The 17,802-nt window shown below is 41.7% G+C and overlaps 1 protein-coding gene across 7 annotated transcripts in view; it reads right to left on the reverse strand.

Moving 5' to 3' along the window:
- Positions 1–17,802, reverse strand: part of Cdk14 (cyclin dependent kinase 14) — a 554,492-nt gene that overhangs the window by 139,002 nt on the left and 397,688 nt on the right. For all 7 annotated transcript variants that reach the window (XR_004771639.1, XM_035450611.1, XM_027391584.2 and 4 more), the window contains one exon: positions 9,280–9,343. Coding sequence is in view for 6 of the 7 variants with exons in the window: in XM_035450611.1 (XP_035306502.1) it covers positions 9,280–9,343 (64 nt within the window). In the remaining variant the exon portion in view is untranslated. The remainder of the gene's footprint in view (positions 1–9,279; positions 9,344–17,802) is intronic.

Below are 17,802 nucleotides of genomic sequence, written 5' to 3' on the forward strand. Positions count from 1 at the left end.
GAAGGAACCAGCCAAGATCACATGACCCTCAGTTTACCACATAGGGAAAAACAGCTGATACTGGTGCATGGCTATGGTGTGTGTGTGTGTGTGTGTGTGTGTGTGTGTGTGTGTGTGTGTGTGTGTGTGTGTGTGTGCTGTTTTGATGACTGTGCATCCCAACTGTGGATTACAGTATGTCCTCAAACACAACTTTCCTCCCAGGGCTTCAACTTCATCCATCTACTCTGACTACCTGCTCTGTTAGGAAGATCTCAGAGGGCTCATAAAGGTATATGGTAAACAGTAAACAGCCACACGACATGAAGTAATAGCCACAAACCAGCACAGAAAATGTTCGCACTTATTTTGCTTCTAAGCATTCTCAAATGCTACAAAATGCACATAAAACCTCAGACTACTGAGCACTTTACTGGGCTTTGTGATCTCAATGTTCCTAGGGGTTGAACACAGAAAACCTTTCCCACTACTTTCTTTTCAACCACTCAATCATGGATTTCTCACAGAGGCATGGTATTACTCATGAGGGAAAAGTGAGTGTTGGGCCCCAAGAGGTTCCATTTTGTTGCTGGAGACAAAGTGTTCTATTATGTTAAAGTTCTATTGCCAAGCACCAATCTGAAAACAGGTATCATGCTCTCAGTTTTATGTCTTCAGTCCCTAATTATCTCATCTTACTCTTGAAGTTTTGGTTTCTTTGGTTGTTGTTTTTGTAAGGATATGTCTAAAATGTTAGATTCGGGAGTTACGAATTTTTTTACACTGTGGATTTCAAGCTATGTGCTTGCTGACATTTATTTGTGAACAGAATAAATATAACACATCAGGTAACTAAAGGCAGAAATAAAGAGTGGCCATCCAGTTTACAGTAATGCTGCTGGCACATTATTCAATCAAATGTAGACCAGGCTGGCCTCGAACTCATAGAGATCATCCTGCCTCTGCCTCCTGAGTGCCAGGAGTAAAGGTGTGCACCACCACAACTCAACTGCATTTAATTATTATCTATATATTCAGGGTAAAATTTTAACTTTTTTCTTAAATATGACAGTAACCAATTCATAATAATCATAATCATAATAATTTGGGGTAGGAGCCACTGGAGAAGTAAGACATCTTTATGTGGCAAATGACACTCTGTATTCCATTTGGTGAGGTAAAACCAGATTAACATCTATGCTGACAATTATAAAATTCCCAAGTTCCTTTGGAATTAAAAAAATCCACTTTGAAGAAGTTCACTTCTTCTTGAGAATTTATTATTTCATTTTTTTCTGAATCTTTCTAGACATACTGTTATGTTCCATCATTACCGACACTACTGGTGAGAGCAAATGAGACATTCTCTAAGCAGACCAGAGGCAGTTAGGTAAGCACAGCCTTTGCTCTGCACGGAATGACTGCTACCACTCGCAAAGACAGCACCTGCTACTGGAGATGATAATATTTTGGTACTTAACAAGAAACCTAGCTCCCTCCATTTAGTTTGATGTCATTGGCTAAGCCCCTGACACACCATATCAAATCCTTATCCAGCAACAGGTGCATGGGCAAAGATGTCAGTGATGTCACTCTTCATTGGTGTGACAGTAATTTCCCTCTGAGTCAGGATAGACTTCTATAGATACTCTCCCCCAGGGCTGCAGGCAGGAAGAAAATAAGAAAAGTCCACAGACATGAGACCAGCTCTGAATTAGGTCTGTGACACTTGTGTAGCCAGCGGGCTCTTTTGAGATCCTAAAACATCCATTTCCTTCCCTGCTCAAAGCGCTCTACTATTTCTCACACTTCAAATGAAATCTCCACTCCTCCCCTTTGGAAGCAAAGCCTGGGCCCTCTAAAGTGTCTCTTGCTGCTTCCCTGTGGTCATATTTCCACTGTCACACTGTGACTTGGCATCTGTCATTATCTCTTTGGCTTGTGAGCTGTTTAAGGAAAGGTTTGTCTGCCTGGTTCACAGCAGTCTCGAGAGTCTGGTGAGCACTCACTAATAGTGCAGACACCTGAGCATATGCAAGGCACAGACACTTCAGGCTGAACAGACTCTCAGCTTGCTTGGCATTCACTCTCCGATTTATACCCATTATTGGCCGCCCGTAAGACTGCCCACAGTCAGAAGGTTAAGACAAGTCTGCACTCCCTTCCTGTCACTTTTGCATTTTTTTTTTAACTTCACTTCTCTACAAAGTTTGCAAAACACCCATCCTTCCCCTAGCAGCTACAGGAAGTTACTGGTTGCTATCAAAGGGAAGAAACATTTTCTGCAGTGGTGTATCACTCTTATGCTGTGCTTCCTCCAATAAATAACCCATCAGGACGCACATTCCTGTAATCCATCTCAATGAAGGTCATTGGTTCACGAGAGAGAAGAGAGAGAGAGAGAGAGAGAGAGAGAGAGAGAGAGAGAGAGAGAGAGAGAGAGAATTCCTGAAACAAAGCATAACAAGCAAGTAGGAAAGGAAATAGCAAGTAGAAGACATATCATTTTAATGTTAAAAACATTATTTTGCAACCATAAAGCCTTAAAAGTTAAACCACATTTTAGATTCATTACATTACCTAGCTCAGTCATCTTAAAAGTAGGCAGAATAAATAAAGAAGAAGATGTTAGAACAGATGTTTGCATTTAATTTCCACAGAAGTTGATGGGCTGGATAGAGCAGACACCATCTTCTCTGAAGAGTAGAGAAGGGATCTCTGCAAGTCTCAGGGGATCCTCCCTGTTGGGTGGTCTATGAAGCACACATTATGACACCAAGATACCCTCTCTCTTAGTCTTCCTGAATGGCATATCCCACCCATGGAATTCTTGTTGCCTCCAAAGCTTTTCCAGAACCTTATAAAAGACTTGGGAAGACCCGGGAGTATTATTAAAGCCAGGGTCCTAACCTCCTTAGGTGTGAAAAAGACCAGTGATGGGGATGTCCTTCTGTATATATGTTTCTCTTATTGGTTGATGAATAAATGCTGATTGGCCAGCAGCCAGGCAGGAAGTATGGGGGGTGGGGGATATCAGACTAGTTGCCAGGGAGAGATACCATGTAGCTACCAGGAAGGTAGGATGCCCAGGCATTCTCTGGTAAGGTAAGGCCATGTGGAAATACACAGATTAATAGTTAGGGGTTAATAATTAAGAGAGAGCTAGATAATAAGAAGCCTAAGGAATAGACCAAACAGTTTATAATTAACACAAGCCTCTGTATGTTTATTTGGGACTGAAAAGTGGTGGAACCAGGTGGGACGGAAAAGTCCATCTACAGATCAAAGTGGCATTTCCTGTCCCAGGTACTGAGGGCAGCAACACCAGACTGAGCATTGGCAGTGGACATTTTGTTACATGATACGCGTCAAACTTTTGTATTTTTTAGCAGTGCAAAGATTAAGTATGTCTGGCTCCAGATCTGTGTTTTTATTCCTATACTATATGTAACTAAAGAAGCTTTGGAATGGATAATATGTGGAAGGATCATGTTTCTAATCACTCTAGGACAGACCTGGTTCATGGCCATTGTCTCAGTGAAAGTATTCATAGTATTACTTTTTAAAGAAAACATTGGAAAGTAAATGATCTTAAATTTTTTTTAGAACTGACAACTTATTAGAAGAGCAGGTGAAGGACTTAAAGCTGTCACAGTGAGCAGGGGATGGGTGGTGAAAGGTACTGTAGGGAGATAGTTCTTCGATAAGACACAGTTCTTCACAGCTCTAGCTATACCAGGCAAGCCCTCTTCAGAGTCTTAGTAAGCTTGAGGCCAACACTCAGAGCTGGGCATTCCTTTGTCAGTAAAATGGGACTGCAACATTAAGACAATAGTATAATAACTCAGACTTATTGTGCATATCAAATGAGACAAGGTATTAAATTGTTTTGTAAGTAGAGATACCACTGAGTGGTAAAGTACCAAGGTAACACTGAGCTGTAAGGTACCAAGGTGACATTGAACAGTAAGGTGCCAAGGCATTATAAGTCCGAAAGCATTTATTTCCTCCCTTTGAAAACAGAAACCTGGATCTACTTGGTTCGGGAAGCCCTGTCTGTGACTAAGTAGGGCATAAGAAGAAAATTTTCACTTCATTACAAACACTTAGTATAACCAAGTCCACATGTAAATGCTGACTCAAAGGTCGGTGTGTCTGCATGCTTGGTCTGGGGCATAACATGTTTTAAATGTCACCCTTCCTCACTTCTCCTTTCTCACTGGTGAATTCTTCTCTATTCATCCTTCTCATTCATGGAAGACATCCCATCTTCATCAGTTTCTAAAACTGAACAACTGCTTGCATTGGATGACTGACTTTCCTGAGAAACAATGTAACCACTTTGGATGTGCCCCGCCCCTAGCTTGATTTTGGAAAAATAGGACTGTTTTATTTGAAATTTCATTACTTCTCATTGCTTCCAGTCTGGCGGTGTTGTTTCCTCCTTGAACTTTACAGTGTCTTCCTGTCTGAACTTCTGAATAATAATCCATCATTAAGCCACTGCTGAATGCCCCTTTGTTGAAAGAGCTTAAGAGCTGGAGGGAAGTGCCACACATGGGGTTTCCATGCTATTTGAGTAGGAAGCCATTTTGTACAGAATTAGCTCAGTGTTTTTGTACACATTTTAAAAATATAGAGATGTATCTGTTTAGATTTATGTATGGCCTACAACACAACAGTAAAATAAACAATTTGAAAATCAAAAGTGCCCTTATATGAATACAGATGCAAAGTGTGTGTGTGTGTGTGTGTGTGTGTGTGTGTGTGTGTGTGTAACAGGATTTGCTATTAAAAATCATGCCTGTACTACTCTGCAAATGTCATGGGATTTTTTTCTTGAGACAAACGTTATTGTTAAAACAAGTCAGAAAAGACACTACCTAATAGTAAGGACTTTGTTCAACCTTGCTTAGAATTTTAGAGGGCCTCTGGCTTCTGCAGGACCCAGAGCACTCTGTGACCAGGACTCTAGTCCAGTGGCCTCAGATGTCAGCACCAGGCCCGTGCTTCAGCTCCAGTGTGCTCAGTGTCCTGTGAGAGTTTGGGGCATTGGTTCTAGTGGTCTCTGACATCATTATAGGAGTAGAGTTTCTGAGTGGTCTCAGAAGTCACTATGGGAGTAGAATTTCTGAGGTGCCAGTGGACACTTCAGGATCCTTATTCACTCAAGATGGAGATGCTAGGTTATACAGCCATTGGGGAAGTCAGTTTGGAGAGTTCTCAGAAAAATCAAAGATAGAACTACCCCACTATTTCACATCTGCATATATACACAGAGAACTACATATTCTGTAGAGAAACTTGCACCCACGTTTACTGCTGCTGTATTCACTACAGAAAATCATTGGAATCAGCCTAGTTGTCAGTCAACAGATGAATGGCTAATGAAACATCTGTCTGTCTGTCTGTTTATCTAATATATACATATATGCACACATGTATATGTGTGTGTGTGTGAATGAATATTATTTAGTGCTAAAGAAAAATGTACTCAAAAATTTCAGGAAAATTAGTGTACTTACAAAGTATAATATTTATCTAGATAACACATATCATGTCTCTGTGTGTATAGAGTACAACATTTGGAAAAGAGGACAAGAAAGGCTAAATATTAGGGGGTGAGGAAAGACTAAATACAGTTAATAAGCAGGAGTTATGAAAGGGGATATGAGGTCATTGTCTTTATAGTTCTAACTCTGTCATGGGATTTTTGGTTTTGGTAGTAGACAAATGCATAAAAATGTTTTGATAGTGAAAGTACAAATCCAATGTCAAGAACCTTTGCAGCATCTACCCTGATTAGCTAGTCTATATAGTCAACCATATTTGCTGAATTGTCCTCAGTATCCTCAATTAACAGTCCTCATGCCTGGTTAATTTCAGAGGATGGTATTTTTTGTGCAACATTTTTGGTAATGAAGTTAATAAAAATTGGAAAAAAATATTCTTATGCAGTTAAATCCAGAGAAACAAAGGCTTTTGTGGATAAAAGAGAAATTACTCCAAATTATAAAAACTCCTAGAAATTAAGAGAGATGACTCACAATTTTCAACTATAAATTGAGCAAAAGTCATAAATAGTTCACAGTAAGGAAAAGCTGAATCAGGTGAGCAGATGCTCAGCCTCACATTAGACGAAGCATTCAAACCAGCATTAACTTGAGATCCCTTTCGGCAGCTGACTGGTTGAGTCTGGCCACACACTCCAGAGCAGAGAAGACTTAGGGAAGCCTGGCATGCATTGCCAACACACAGACGAGAGACCACTGCTTCAGACTGATACAAGTGTTAAAAACTGTTTATACTTGTTGGCTCTTTAACTTGTTTCTCCCAATTTACTGTTCAGATAAAGCTGTCACTGCATTAACACTTTTAATAGAGACATACTGAAGAAGCCCAAAGGCCCACAGTTAGACAGCAGGTTAGATCTGCTCAACAGAAAACAATGTTGCACTTGGGGACAAGAGGGAAGCCACACTGACTTATGTGCAGTGACATATGTGACATGTAAAAACCTAGAGGATACACTAGGGAGGAAAACAAGATACAACTGTAGTTTGTGTATGAAAAAATACAATATATATATATATATATACATATATGTATATACTTATAATTTGTTACATTTGCATAAAGAAAAGAAAAAGAAAAAGGAAAGAAAGCTTAGAGAGGGATCCTGGTGTCAGGGAGGGCAGTAGTCTGGGAAAGCCGGCAGATGGGAGTTGAAGCAAGGAGAAAGCTTTGCATATTGTATTGTTTCATTTCCAAAATGCTTCAAGAAAAGAGCCAAGGAGATGACTCAGTGTGTAAAAGCATTTGTGACGAAGACTGATGATCTGAGGTCAACCTCTGCAACCCACACAGTGGAAGGAGAGAGCAACTATCTGCAAATTACCCTCTGATCTCCGCATATGCACCATGGCATGCACACACCACACACACACACACACACACACACACACACACACACACACACACACTGTTTTTTTTTTTTTAATTAAAGAAAGAATGTCCTTGTAACTTTCCTTCTCCCTGTTTAGAACCTCCATAGCCCTCTTTGGGGGATAGAATCAGGAGATGAGACATAGAGCAGGACAGGTGACCCTAGACTGCTAGTGTCCTTTGGGATATGTGTTTTCTTCCCTTGGAGTATAAGAGCTATGATGTCAGAAACTAAGAGTCCCTGATGGCCAGGCTGGGCACTATGTGGAGACACAGTGTCTCCCCTCAGTTTATAATCTCTCTCTCCTAGTCCAGCCTTATATCATGTAGACACATTGTTCTTCTGGACTCCCAATACACTGACTACATGTCTGTTGCAGCTCTCACACAATATTTAATATATCTATTCTATCTAGCTTATATATTTCTATCAGAGGAGTCTCACTAGTAAGGCTGTTTTTAAATATTCAATATAACACAGAGCAACAGCTAAGTTTTGAATGCCAGATATGTACTGTGCATAGGTTTCCTAAAGTTCACAATCTGCCCTTTTAACTTGTTGTACATCTTATAATTTCTAGAAACTCTAAAGAACTTGCATGTATTCATGACAAAAATAAGCTCTATTCACATCAAAAATAGACAAATTACTCCATATTTTCTAGTCTAGACACTTGGCAGGTGAAATTGCTTTATTAATTAGTCTTTCATGTATATAACTTTATTTATTTATAATCTTGTTTTTTGTTTTGGTAAATGCTAGGACAGGGTTCTGCCAGTGAGCTAAACTCTAGCCTCCCAGGGTCATCTATTTTATTTCTTGGGTCTTAAAATTGTATATCCTGACAAGATTGCTAACTCTAAGAGCCCATAACACGTATAAAATGTTGTTTTCTTGACTTAAACTCCAGTAGGAATAAGTACACTGGTTACAAGATGCTTCTGGCTTAATTAATAAAAAACTATCTATTCTAATAAACTGCTGTATTTCTAGAAATTTTTCTGGACATGGAACTCATTTATAATTTTCAGTAAAAGTACAAAAGGCCTTTGAAGCTTCTGAATAAGATAAAAGAATTCTCAGCACACTATACACTTTCAGAAGAAAAATATGAAGAATAAAAATAGCTGCACAACTCAGTAATTCTTTGAAATTGGTAATTTATTTCTGGAGTCTCCAAAGAGGGGAGGAGGAGAAGCAGAAGACGGTTGGCTCCCCTCAGTAAAATTACTCAGAGAGGACAGCGACCATCAGGTCCTCTGTGGGATTCCTTCAGAAACTAGATATGGGACCTACATTTCATGGAGCACGTTTTATAGCCACCCCACAAAAAAAACCCCAAGAGAATCACTTTACAATAATTCATTTTCCTCACTTTATTCACTTTCCAACTGTAGTTCTTTCATTCCTTCAATAAAAATTAAGCACATCATGTCAGATTTTCTTGCAACTCTTAAGACTGAAAGTTTCATGACTGCCATCTACTGGTGAGTATTGAAATACTGCATGCTCAAAGGCCTCCAGTTTAGACGCCTGAATAATTTCCATTGAAATATCAAATGCTACACAATTGAAGAATCAGGAAAATTTATACAGTTAAGCTCAAATTATCGGACCATATATTCCTAGAATAAGTCAGGAAAGGAAAACCTTTTTATATATAATTTACTACAATTTCTTAGTATTATTCAAAAGTAGTGATACGTATGAGTTGTGTTGTTCCAACGTAAATTTTGCGCCCCCCTCTGTGTGTGTGTGTGTGTGTGTGTGTGTGTGTGTGTGTGTGTGTGTGTGTGTGCGCGCGCGTGTGTGTTGATTTTGTGTCTCTTCTTCAATGTCTCTCCACCTTAGTTTGAGACAGGGCCTCTCACTGAACCTGGATCTCAGAGATTCATCCAGACTTAATTGTCAGGGTGTTCTCCAGAATCTGCCTTTCTCTATTTGCCCAGGACTGGAATTACAGGCACCAGTCACCATGCCCAGCTTTTTTCCTGGATGCTGCAATTGGTATGCAGGTTCTTCTGCTAATGCAGTAAATGCTTTCCCATTGCATTGCCATCTCACCAGCTAAATTTTGCTTTCATAGGCAGGGATATGAAAATGAAATTAACAGTTACTACAAGATCATTAGGCAAATCAAACATAGGTCGTATAGTGGAACTCTCTCATGGTGGAAGGGCAGCAAACTTTATTTCAAAAAGATGAATTATGCAAATACAAGAACAGCTGCATTAACACATAAAATACATGATGGCAAAGGCATTTCAAGGCCCTATGTTGCATGAACATGGACATTTATATAGTCACCTTTCACATACAGGAAGCACTTAGCATTTGCAATTAATGAAACATACCTGGCTTAAAATGTGGTAAAGAATGAACTCCTGGCCAAGTGTCCTCATTTGGTGTTCCAAGAACCTAGTAGAGAACAGAAAATGGTGAAAACAGACATTATTTCCAAAGCACTCAAAAGTCTCAAGTGCAGACAATACTACACTGCACGGAATGGAACCCTGGATGTTTCCCCCATTATCACCAGCCCGGGGTTTCATCTCATAAAAGCAAAGTCAGTTAAAGAACCACCCAAGGCACATCTCTGTGTTCTAACAAATGCAGCTGACTGTGACAAATCTAGTCTCCTATATTTTCTCAAGCTCAAACTCAGTAAATAGGTGAAGAATCACACAGTGTGGTGCCATCTTGATGGAACCGAATAAAGAGCTCCAGTGCCCCTCACGACTCCTTCATGAGTGACTGTCCTTTGCTCCACTGTCACCACATATCATTCCAGTTATGAGAGTTCTGGCATCTCCCTCATGCCCTCTGTCCCAGCATCAGCACATTTCAAGAACTCAAGAGTCACAGTTTAACATGTTCAAGTTCTCTGAGTACGCCTCAGTTGTAATCACTGCAATTTACAGTTTCTTCTGGTCAAAATGATCTTCTGGATGCTGCTCCCCTCTCACCATGCAAACTTGATCAGGAAGGAGCCTCTCGGGGCTTCGTTTCCTCATTTATAAATCAGAGAATGATAACCTCTGCTCATCTGTGTGGAGAATACGCCATGGCATTCAATAAATAAATAAGAGCAAATAAGTAACCACAGAAAACCGGATTGGTTCAGGGATGCAGTGGGCTTGGAGACAACACAGTTTTTGAGTCAGAGCCAGATGCTGCCATTTACATGGTCCTGAGCAAGCATGGACAAGTGCTTAGAAGTGTGAGGTGCAAGGCTGGAAAAAGATGGTGGAACGGTAGGTACAACAGAGACAAGGAAGTCATACACCGTTCTCTCTGAAGATTAACAGGCACTACTAGGTAGAAGACAATACAGAGCTGGGGCTACTGGGGCAGGGATTTATTGGTGAAGGGCTCCAGGGCTGCTCTGGCCAAGGGTGCCACACACAGTGAGTGTTTTATTAACATTACCTGATCTAGTGAGTCAGTATCAAATACATAGATTATGTCCTCACTGGGACATTAAATCAGCATGTGAGATGATAAAAGTCTTTATAATTACAGTTGGTTAACTTTGAAACACTAATAAATACTAGCATAGATCTTGTCTTGGTTACTTTTCTATTGCTGCGATAAAGCACTGAGATTAAGGAGCTAGAAGAGAGTGCTTTTGGGGGGCTTTTAGTTTCAGAGGTGAGAGTGTGCACCCATCACCACAGGGATTATGGGAGTAGGCAGGAAGGCACGGTGCTGGGACAGGAACTGAGAGCTCACACTTTTATCCACGAGCACGAGACAGAGGGAACTAACTGTGAATGTTATGGGCTTTGGAAACTTCAAAGTCCATCCCCAGTACACACCTGCTCCAACAAGGCCCCATCTCCTAATCCTTCCCAAACAGTTCACCTAACTGGGGATCAAGCATTCAAACATATGAACCCATGGGGAACATTCTCATTCAACCACCACAGACCTACAAACAAGGTTACACAATTGATGGGCTATGTGAAGAGAGAGAGAGAGATGGATAAGGGGGCCAAAGGGAAGAAAGAAACAGAGCGCTGTGTAAAGAACTCCAGTAACAGTGTCTCTCTGAAAGGCACTTGTCCACATTTTCAGGCATCTCTCTCTCTCTCTCTCTCTCTCTCTCTCTCTCTCTCTCTCTCTCTCTCCCTCTCTCTCTCTCTCTCTCACACACACACACATACACACACATGCATAGACATTCACACATTGACACACAGACACAGAAACACACAGACACTTACACAATACACTCACACACACAGAGATAGAGATAGAGAGAGAGAGAGAGCGCGCCAACCATCTGGAGATGATGCTCCTCTTTGTTCTCACACTGGTTGAATTTTGCATGAAGGACAAAGGAGGTCAACATACTAAACTTTAACAATTGAAAATAAGTCCTTTCAACTAAAATTGTGACATGGACAGTCTTTGCATCACATATGGGCATCAGGAAGTTCTATGAACAAAAGTTCAGCAGGGTCTAAGACTTGCTGAAGAATGACTACTGCCCTGGTGGTCTGGTCAATGTTTCCAGAAAGCCAGATCAGCAAACCCTCTCCTGGACGACACCCTCATCCTTGTGTAGTTCTCTGTTTCATGGAGATTCATAAACAGTTGGCTTTCACATGAAAGCTAACAGGACAGACAAACCACACAGGACTATTCTCTAATGAAAGACTTATTGATCAGGTCCTGGACTCCATTTCTTCTGTAGACATTTTTGGAGCCTCTGTTCAGGAAATGCAAAGTGAGCACAATATTCACAAAGGAAAAGGAGAATTAAAATGAATTTTGTTTTCAGTAAAAGGCTTTTCAGAAGGGGTAGCATGGGTTAAGTGGATGACAGGCAAGGACAGGCATCTGTGTACTAGGGAAAGTGTGTGCCTTGTCTCTGGGCCAGATTTTCATTTGCATGAACTAATAAGTTTCAATGCCAAGACTTTTAGAAGTTAGCAAAAGAATATTGCCTAAAAGCAAAAAAAAAAAAAAAAAAAAAAAAAAAAAAAAACCAACAACAATCTTTTGTGAATAAAATATGAAAAAGAAAACTGAGGTTTTGCTATCAGAATTTGAGAATTACATGTAAGTAAACAAGTTTATAGTATATCAAGCCCCTGCTGTCTTTAATATGTCACAAGAGTTGAGAGGTCGTTTTGAACTTTTTCTTTTATTTTTTTGAAGTTATAATAAGATTATATCATTTCCCCCTTCCTTTCCTCATGCCAAACCTTCTCAGATACTTCTCCTTGCTCTCTTTCAAATCCATAGTCTCTCTTTTCATTAATTGTTTCACACACACACATTCCTAAATATATAAATATAACATGCTCAATCTGTATAACCTTAGCGACACGTATGTTTTCAGGGCTTAACATTGGGAACCACAGCAATGACCAGCGTGCCACAATAATCCCAATGGTGCCTTAGTAAGTAGTAAGCAACAGCTCCCTATTTGGACTTAGACCCACTCAAGAAGAAGAAAATCATGCCTGCTATTGGAAACCTAGGCAACTACCCAGGGCTATCTTGAGGGGGTCATCTACAACCACAACGTTACTAAGACAGCATAATCCCTAACTACATCCTAAATACCTGTCCTTCTACCTACAGATAAGTGTAGTTCTTACCCACCATTACATACACTTCTCTCTGCAACAAACAGATCGCTACAGAAAACTACAATCAATCAAATGCAGAGTTGTGGAGCACAGTCCCAATGCTACAAATAAATACATCTCATTCACTGAAGGCTCGGGGATCATTGCAGAAGAGGGGATGGAAAGACTGTCAGAGCCAGAGCGGATCTGGGAGTCTGCAGGGAGACTGCAATGTTAGAAGCTACACCCATAAAGTCTCACCAACACTGAGACTAAATATAAGCTGAACAAGGACAACAATAACAATAAACATGCTAAAGTGGATGGGGCAAAGCCGAGGAGGACCCAACCATACACTAAGAACTACAAGAAACCAAGGAATGTTGAGAGGAAGGCATAGTCTTCCCAGGGGAAGAGCACACCAGGTGGTTACCCAATACCAAAAGGTCAGCTCTGAGCGGTCTTTTACACATTCATTTGTGCAGATTCACTTCCTTAAGATTTTTATTTATTTATTTATTTATTTATTTATTTATTTATTTATTTTTGGTTTTTCAAGACAGGGTTTCTCTGTATTGCTTTGGAAGTTGTTCTGGAACTCACTCTGTAGACTAGGCTGGCCTAGATTTCACAGAGATCCTCGGGCCTCTGCCTCCCAAGTGCTGGGGTTAAAGGTGTGGGCCACCAATGCCCGGCAGCAGATTCTCTTTAAATCTGCCCAAGAAGCTTGCACACCTCCCAGCACCCCACAGAAGATGCGGAGCTTGGGACTCCCTTAGAGATGCCCATGGCCTAGCAAGGGAGGTGAGCCGAGGAGAAATTAGTTTTCTTCAGCACGGCAAAGGTTCTCTATAGGACACTGATGTGGGTGTGGGGGAGGACCAAGAGCACAGAGGACACTATGCTGGGCTCCCCTGGGGAAGGAAAAACTCAGTGCAGTAAAAGTTGGTGAAACCGGGAGAATGAAGACATCGGGGCACCAGCAGACAACATGGGAACAACTGTAGCATTTCATTTCTCAGAGCTGCTAGGCTGCCTGCAGTGCTTTCTCTTGGTGGTTTCATTCCCTAGGTGTCTGGCTTCTACTCTGGCCAGACGAACTCCCACTTCTGCTTCGGCACTTGGGCCACCTTTGCCTGAGACAGTCTATATACATGAAAGGCCCGCTGCCTCTCTGTCCGTCCGTCCCCCCCCCCCCCCCCCTGTCCCCCCCCGCCTATGCTGATGCTGGGTGTTCTCTCTGGAGCAGCCGGGATGGGCTGGAGAGTGCAGCGCGGGGCGATAATTGTCCGGCAGCTGCTAGCTGCCGCAGAGCTGCCCTGCTTCACCTTCATCCTGCCCCCGCCGGCCTCCACTTCCCCCGGCTGCCGTTTTCCCTCCCAAGCCGGTTCACCCAGGCGGGGCTGCCCTGGCACCGCGCCGGGGCTGGGGCCGAGCACCCCTCGCCCCCACGCCCCCCCCCCCGTTGAGAAACACTCCGTCCCAAGGTCTCCGCCCCCAAGGTCAGCCACCTGGGCGCGGAGGGAGGAATCAAGTCTGTTGTACCAGACACCAGACCTTGAGAATATGCTGATCTGGAATGGCTCTGTGCCTCATTTGAACCATCAAATAGAATCCCTGCTCCTAGCTTGCGCCTTTTTCCCTATATAAGGACCCCTTTCCCTTGGCTCGGGGCGCTTGGCCTCAGAAAAGCTAAGTCGCCCCGGGTACCCGCGTCTCCAATAAAGCCTCTTGTTTTTTACATCCAGTTCGTGGCCTCGCTGGTTCCTGGGTGTGTGGGTCTCCCTCTACGAAAGTATCCCTTCGGGGTCTTTCATTTGGGGGCTCGTCCGGGATCGAGACCCGCCCAGGGACCACCGACCCACGTCTGGGAGGTAAGTGTTGTGCGGATCCGCTGTTTTGTCTTGTCTGGTCTGAGTCTGTCTTGTGAATTGCGCTTGCGTTTGTAGTATACAGCTGTGTACATTTGTAGGCGGATCCGAGGAGGGACTGACGGGTTCGAACTCCCGACCGCGGCTCCAGGAGACGTCCTGGTAGCGTTTGAAGCCCTCTGTGTGAGGGATTTGTATTTTGAACTTGGGAAGCCCTCAGTGTGAGGGATTTGTACTTTGAACTTAGATCTATGACTGGACATTTTCCCAGTCTCTTTGGAGAAGGCCCTCGACTTGAGGGATGTGCAATCTTTACTGGGGACGAAGAAGGAGGGCCCCCTTCTTCGACCCGCCCCCCCAATTCTTTCGACTCTCTGTTGAAACTGCACTGCGAAAACCTGTTCTGTGTTCTGTGTTGTTTGGCCTTTGTTTTATAATTGATGTGCATAAACGCAAATGAATTACTCCTTATTCCTCAGCTCGAGCGCATAAACTTATCTGGCCTGATCCGGACATCTAAACGGCCTTAAAGTTATTAAGAACTGTAAAAAGGACTTTGATAAAATTTTGATGTTAACTGAGAAATGAAAAAAAAAATGTAGGAGACTTAAATAATAAAGAGGGAAAGAAAAAAAAAAGGAAAACTTGTCTAAGAATGTCTAAGAGAGTCAGAGAAATGAACTAAAAGGTTATAGAAAATTAAAGCAAGCAAGTCATAGCAGAGAAGATTGTTACAGAAAGTTATGGAGGGTCAAAGCAAGTTATAAAAGGTCAGAGGAAAGTTGTTAAAAATCAGAAAAAAGGTTATTATAAGTCAGAGAAAAATGTAAACTGTGCTATGGTTTCTCATGTCTAAAATTTTAACCATATTAAGCTAATTCTGTTTTATATATACTTGTTTTAAAATGTTCATATGACTTGACTGGTCGCCATTTTGCTAAAATTAAAAAAGGAATACTTAAACCGCCATCTTGACTAAAGATGACCGCATGGAAATTAGAGGTACCATCTTAGAAACAAGTTTTTCAATTGAGATTTACAATGTTAATGCTTCTATATATTACAGAAAGACCTTAAGGGAATTTAAATTTCTTTTTAAAACCAGTTTTTTTTAATGTTTGTTTTTATTAATATTTATACTTAAAGAGCTTCAATTTAAAATTATTTTTGAGCAAAGCCTGACAATGTAAAGTTTTTATTTTATGAAAGATGCTGATCTATTATAAGGTATTACAGTTTATATTTTAGAAATAAATTTAGGATGTTGATAACACACACCTTTAAGCTCAGGATGTTGGTAGCACACGCCTTAAGTTTAGAACATTGGGGATACACGCCTTTAATCCCACCACTCGGGAGTAAGAGGCAGATGGATCTTTATGAGTTCAAGGCCTGTCTGGTCCGGCAGATCGAATTCCAGGACAGGCTCCAAAGTCACAGAAAAACCCTGCCTAAGAAAGAAGTTAAGCTACTGTTTAAGGAATATAAGGTAGCTCTATGCAGTTTTAAGTTCAGCTGTGCTGTTTCAAACATCTTACTAAGTTAAAACCAGTTACAGTCAGACTAAAAATTATTTACAGAAATAAGACCTTACCTAGCCACCTGTATACTTAATGTGTGCTTAAGGCAAGTAATTAAAACAGACAAACAGACCTCTAATGCTTCAGAGATCTTCAGAATATGGCATTTAAATTGTTATCTTTAAAGTTTATAATGTCAGACAGACTGCCAGATCCTGACAATGACCCGAAGATTACAGGCACCTCAGTTCCTGCACCTGGACCAATGAGCAGATGCTCAGATATGAAACCTGCCGCCTGCCAGAACCTGGCCGAGACTGTGGACAAAGCTGCTGGACGCTGGAAAATTGATTGTACCCCTTTGCCTAGACAAAACAAGGTCAGTCTTTTCCATGTCCCTCTTCCACAGAGAGAAAATAAAACCTCTCACAGATAGGCCTGGCGAAGATTGTTGTTCTTTGAGACAGCTGCCTCCAACGGTAATGGAGAAACTTGGGTTTGGCTAACTGTATATGGACCTACTTCTAACTGGCTTCTGTCACTTTTTAGTAGATTCGGATAAAATATACCCTTCTCAGATCTCTGAAATATTACTGGTTGTCAGCTTGACAGCATCAGACAGTTAGATCCACTATAGACTAGTCAGTATGTTAGCTGATAAAATAATGACTATCTACTGTTCAGGCACAAGCTCAAGGTTTTTAAGTTTATTTTGGTTGTCATCTAAGTACAAACTTAAAGGGCTTTTCATCAGGCCAAAGGCACCCCTGTCCAATCCATACCTAGCTCTCTGGACAGAAGAAAAATGTACATGCTTATAGCCCAAATCTGTAGTTTTTGCTAGGACTCAAAGTTATAAATGTGTTCTTGCTGTTTGAACAGATATCCAGATATCTGCTTTTTCTGCACTGTGGGCTTCTATAAATAAGTTTTAACCTCTGTTCCTAGTTTAAATATGTCTTAAACAGGCTTCTGACAGACATCTGAGTACCAGTTGCTGACTTCAGACTGTTCTAAGTAGACTGCGAACCCTAGACTTGCTATGGATGTGAACTAGTCTGCTGATATGGACACCCCCTATCTCTGCAACAGTGTCTGCTAACCAGAAGCCCCTGATGGATTCCCCGTTGCCTAAATTCCTTTTTGTTTTTGACTAGCATTTCAACCTTCTGGGGTCCTTAACTTCGTCCCAAAGTCAGCAGGAAGCAGTTTAGAAAAGAATTTCGCCGTCCATTCTCCCTGGTTGAAATGCTAAGTCAAAGGGAACTTCCTTGCGAGGGGATGCCAGTACCTATCACTCCCTGATGGGGACACTAGAGACTGGGTCCTCCTACTCCCCCTAGCATACCCCTAGGCCATATGGGCTCACACCTTTTAAAAAAAAAAAACTTATAAAGACCAGAGGGACCATCCTACCATTCCCCATTCCTACCAGATCGGGGACACTGTCTGGGTCCGGCGTCACCAGACCTCAGCGCCTACCAGTTGTGAAACTGCCATGCAGCACAAGCTCACATTGTCTGAGGTCTCAGGAAAGGGGCTATGCATAGGCAGTACTGGTTTGACCCCCTGCGTCTCTACTACCGTTCTCAATGCCACTATTGACTTTTGTATATTGACAGAACTTTGGCCCAGGGTCACATATCACCAACCTGAATATATTTATAGGGTACTAGAGAAGTCAACCCGACATAAGAGGGAGCCAATATCCTTTACCGTGGCCCTATTATTAGGAGGGATAACAGTGGGGGGCCATAGCAGCCGGCATAGGGACCGGAACCATTGCCTTACAGGGAATTAATCATTTTAAGCTTCTACAACAAGCCATGCACACGGATATCCAGGTCCTAGAAGAGTCAGTCAGTGCACTCGAAAAATCCTTAACATCACTCTCTGAGGTGGTC

The sequence above is a fragment of the Cricetulus griseus genome (assembly GCF_003668045.3).
Source record: "Cricetulus griseus strain 17A/GY chromosome 1 unlocalized genomic scaffold, alternate assembly CriGri-PICRH-1.0 chr1_0, whole genome shotgun sequence".
Lineage (NCBI taxonomy): Eukaryota > Metazoa > Chordata > Mammalia > Rodentia > Cricetidae > Cricetulus > Cricetulus griseus.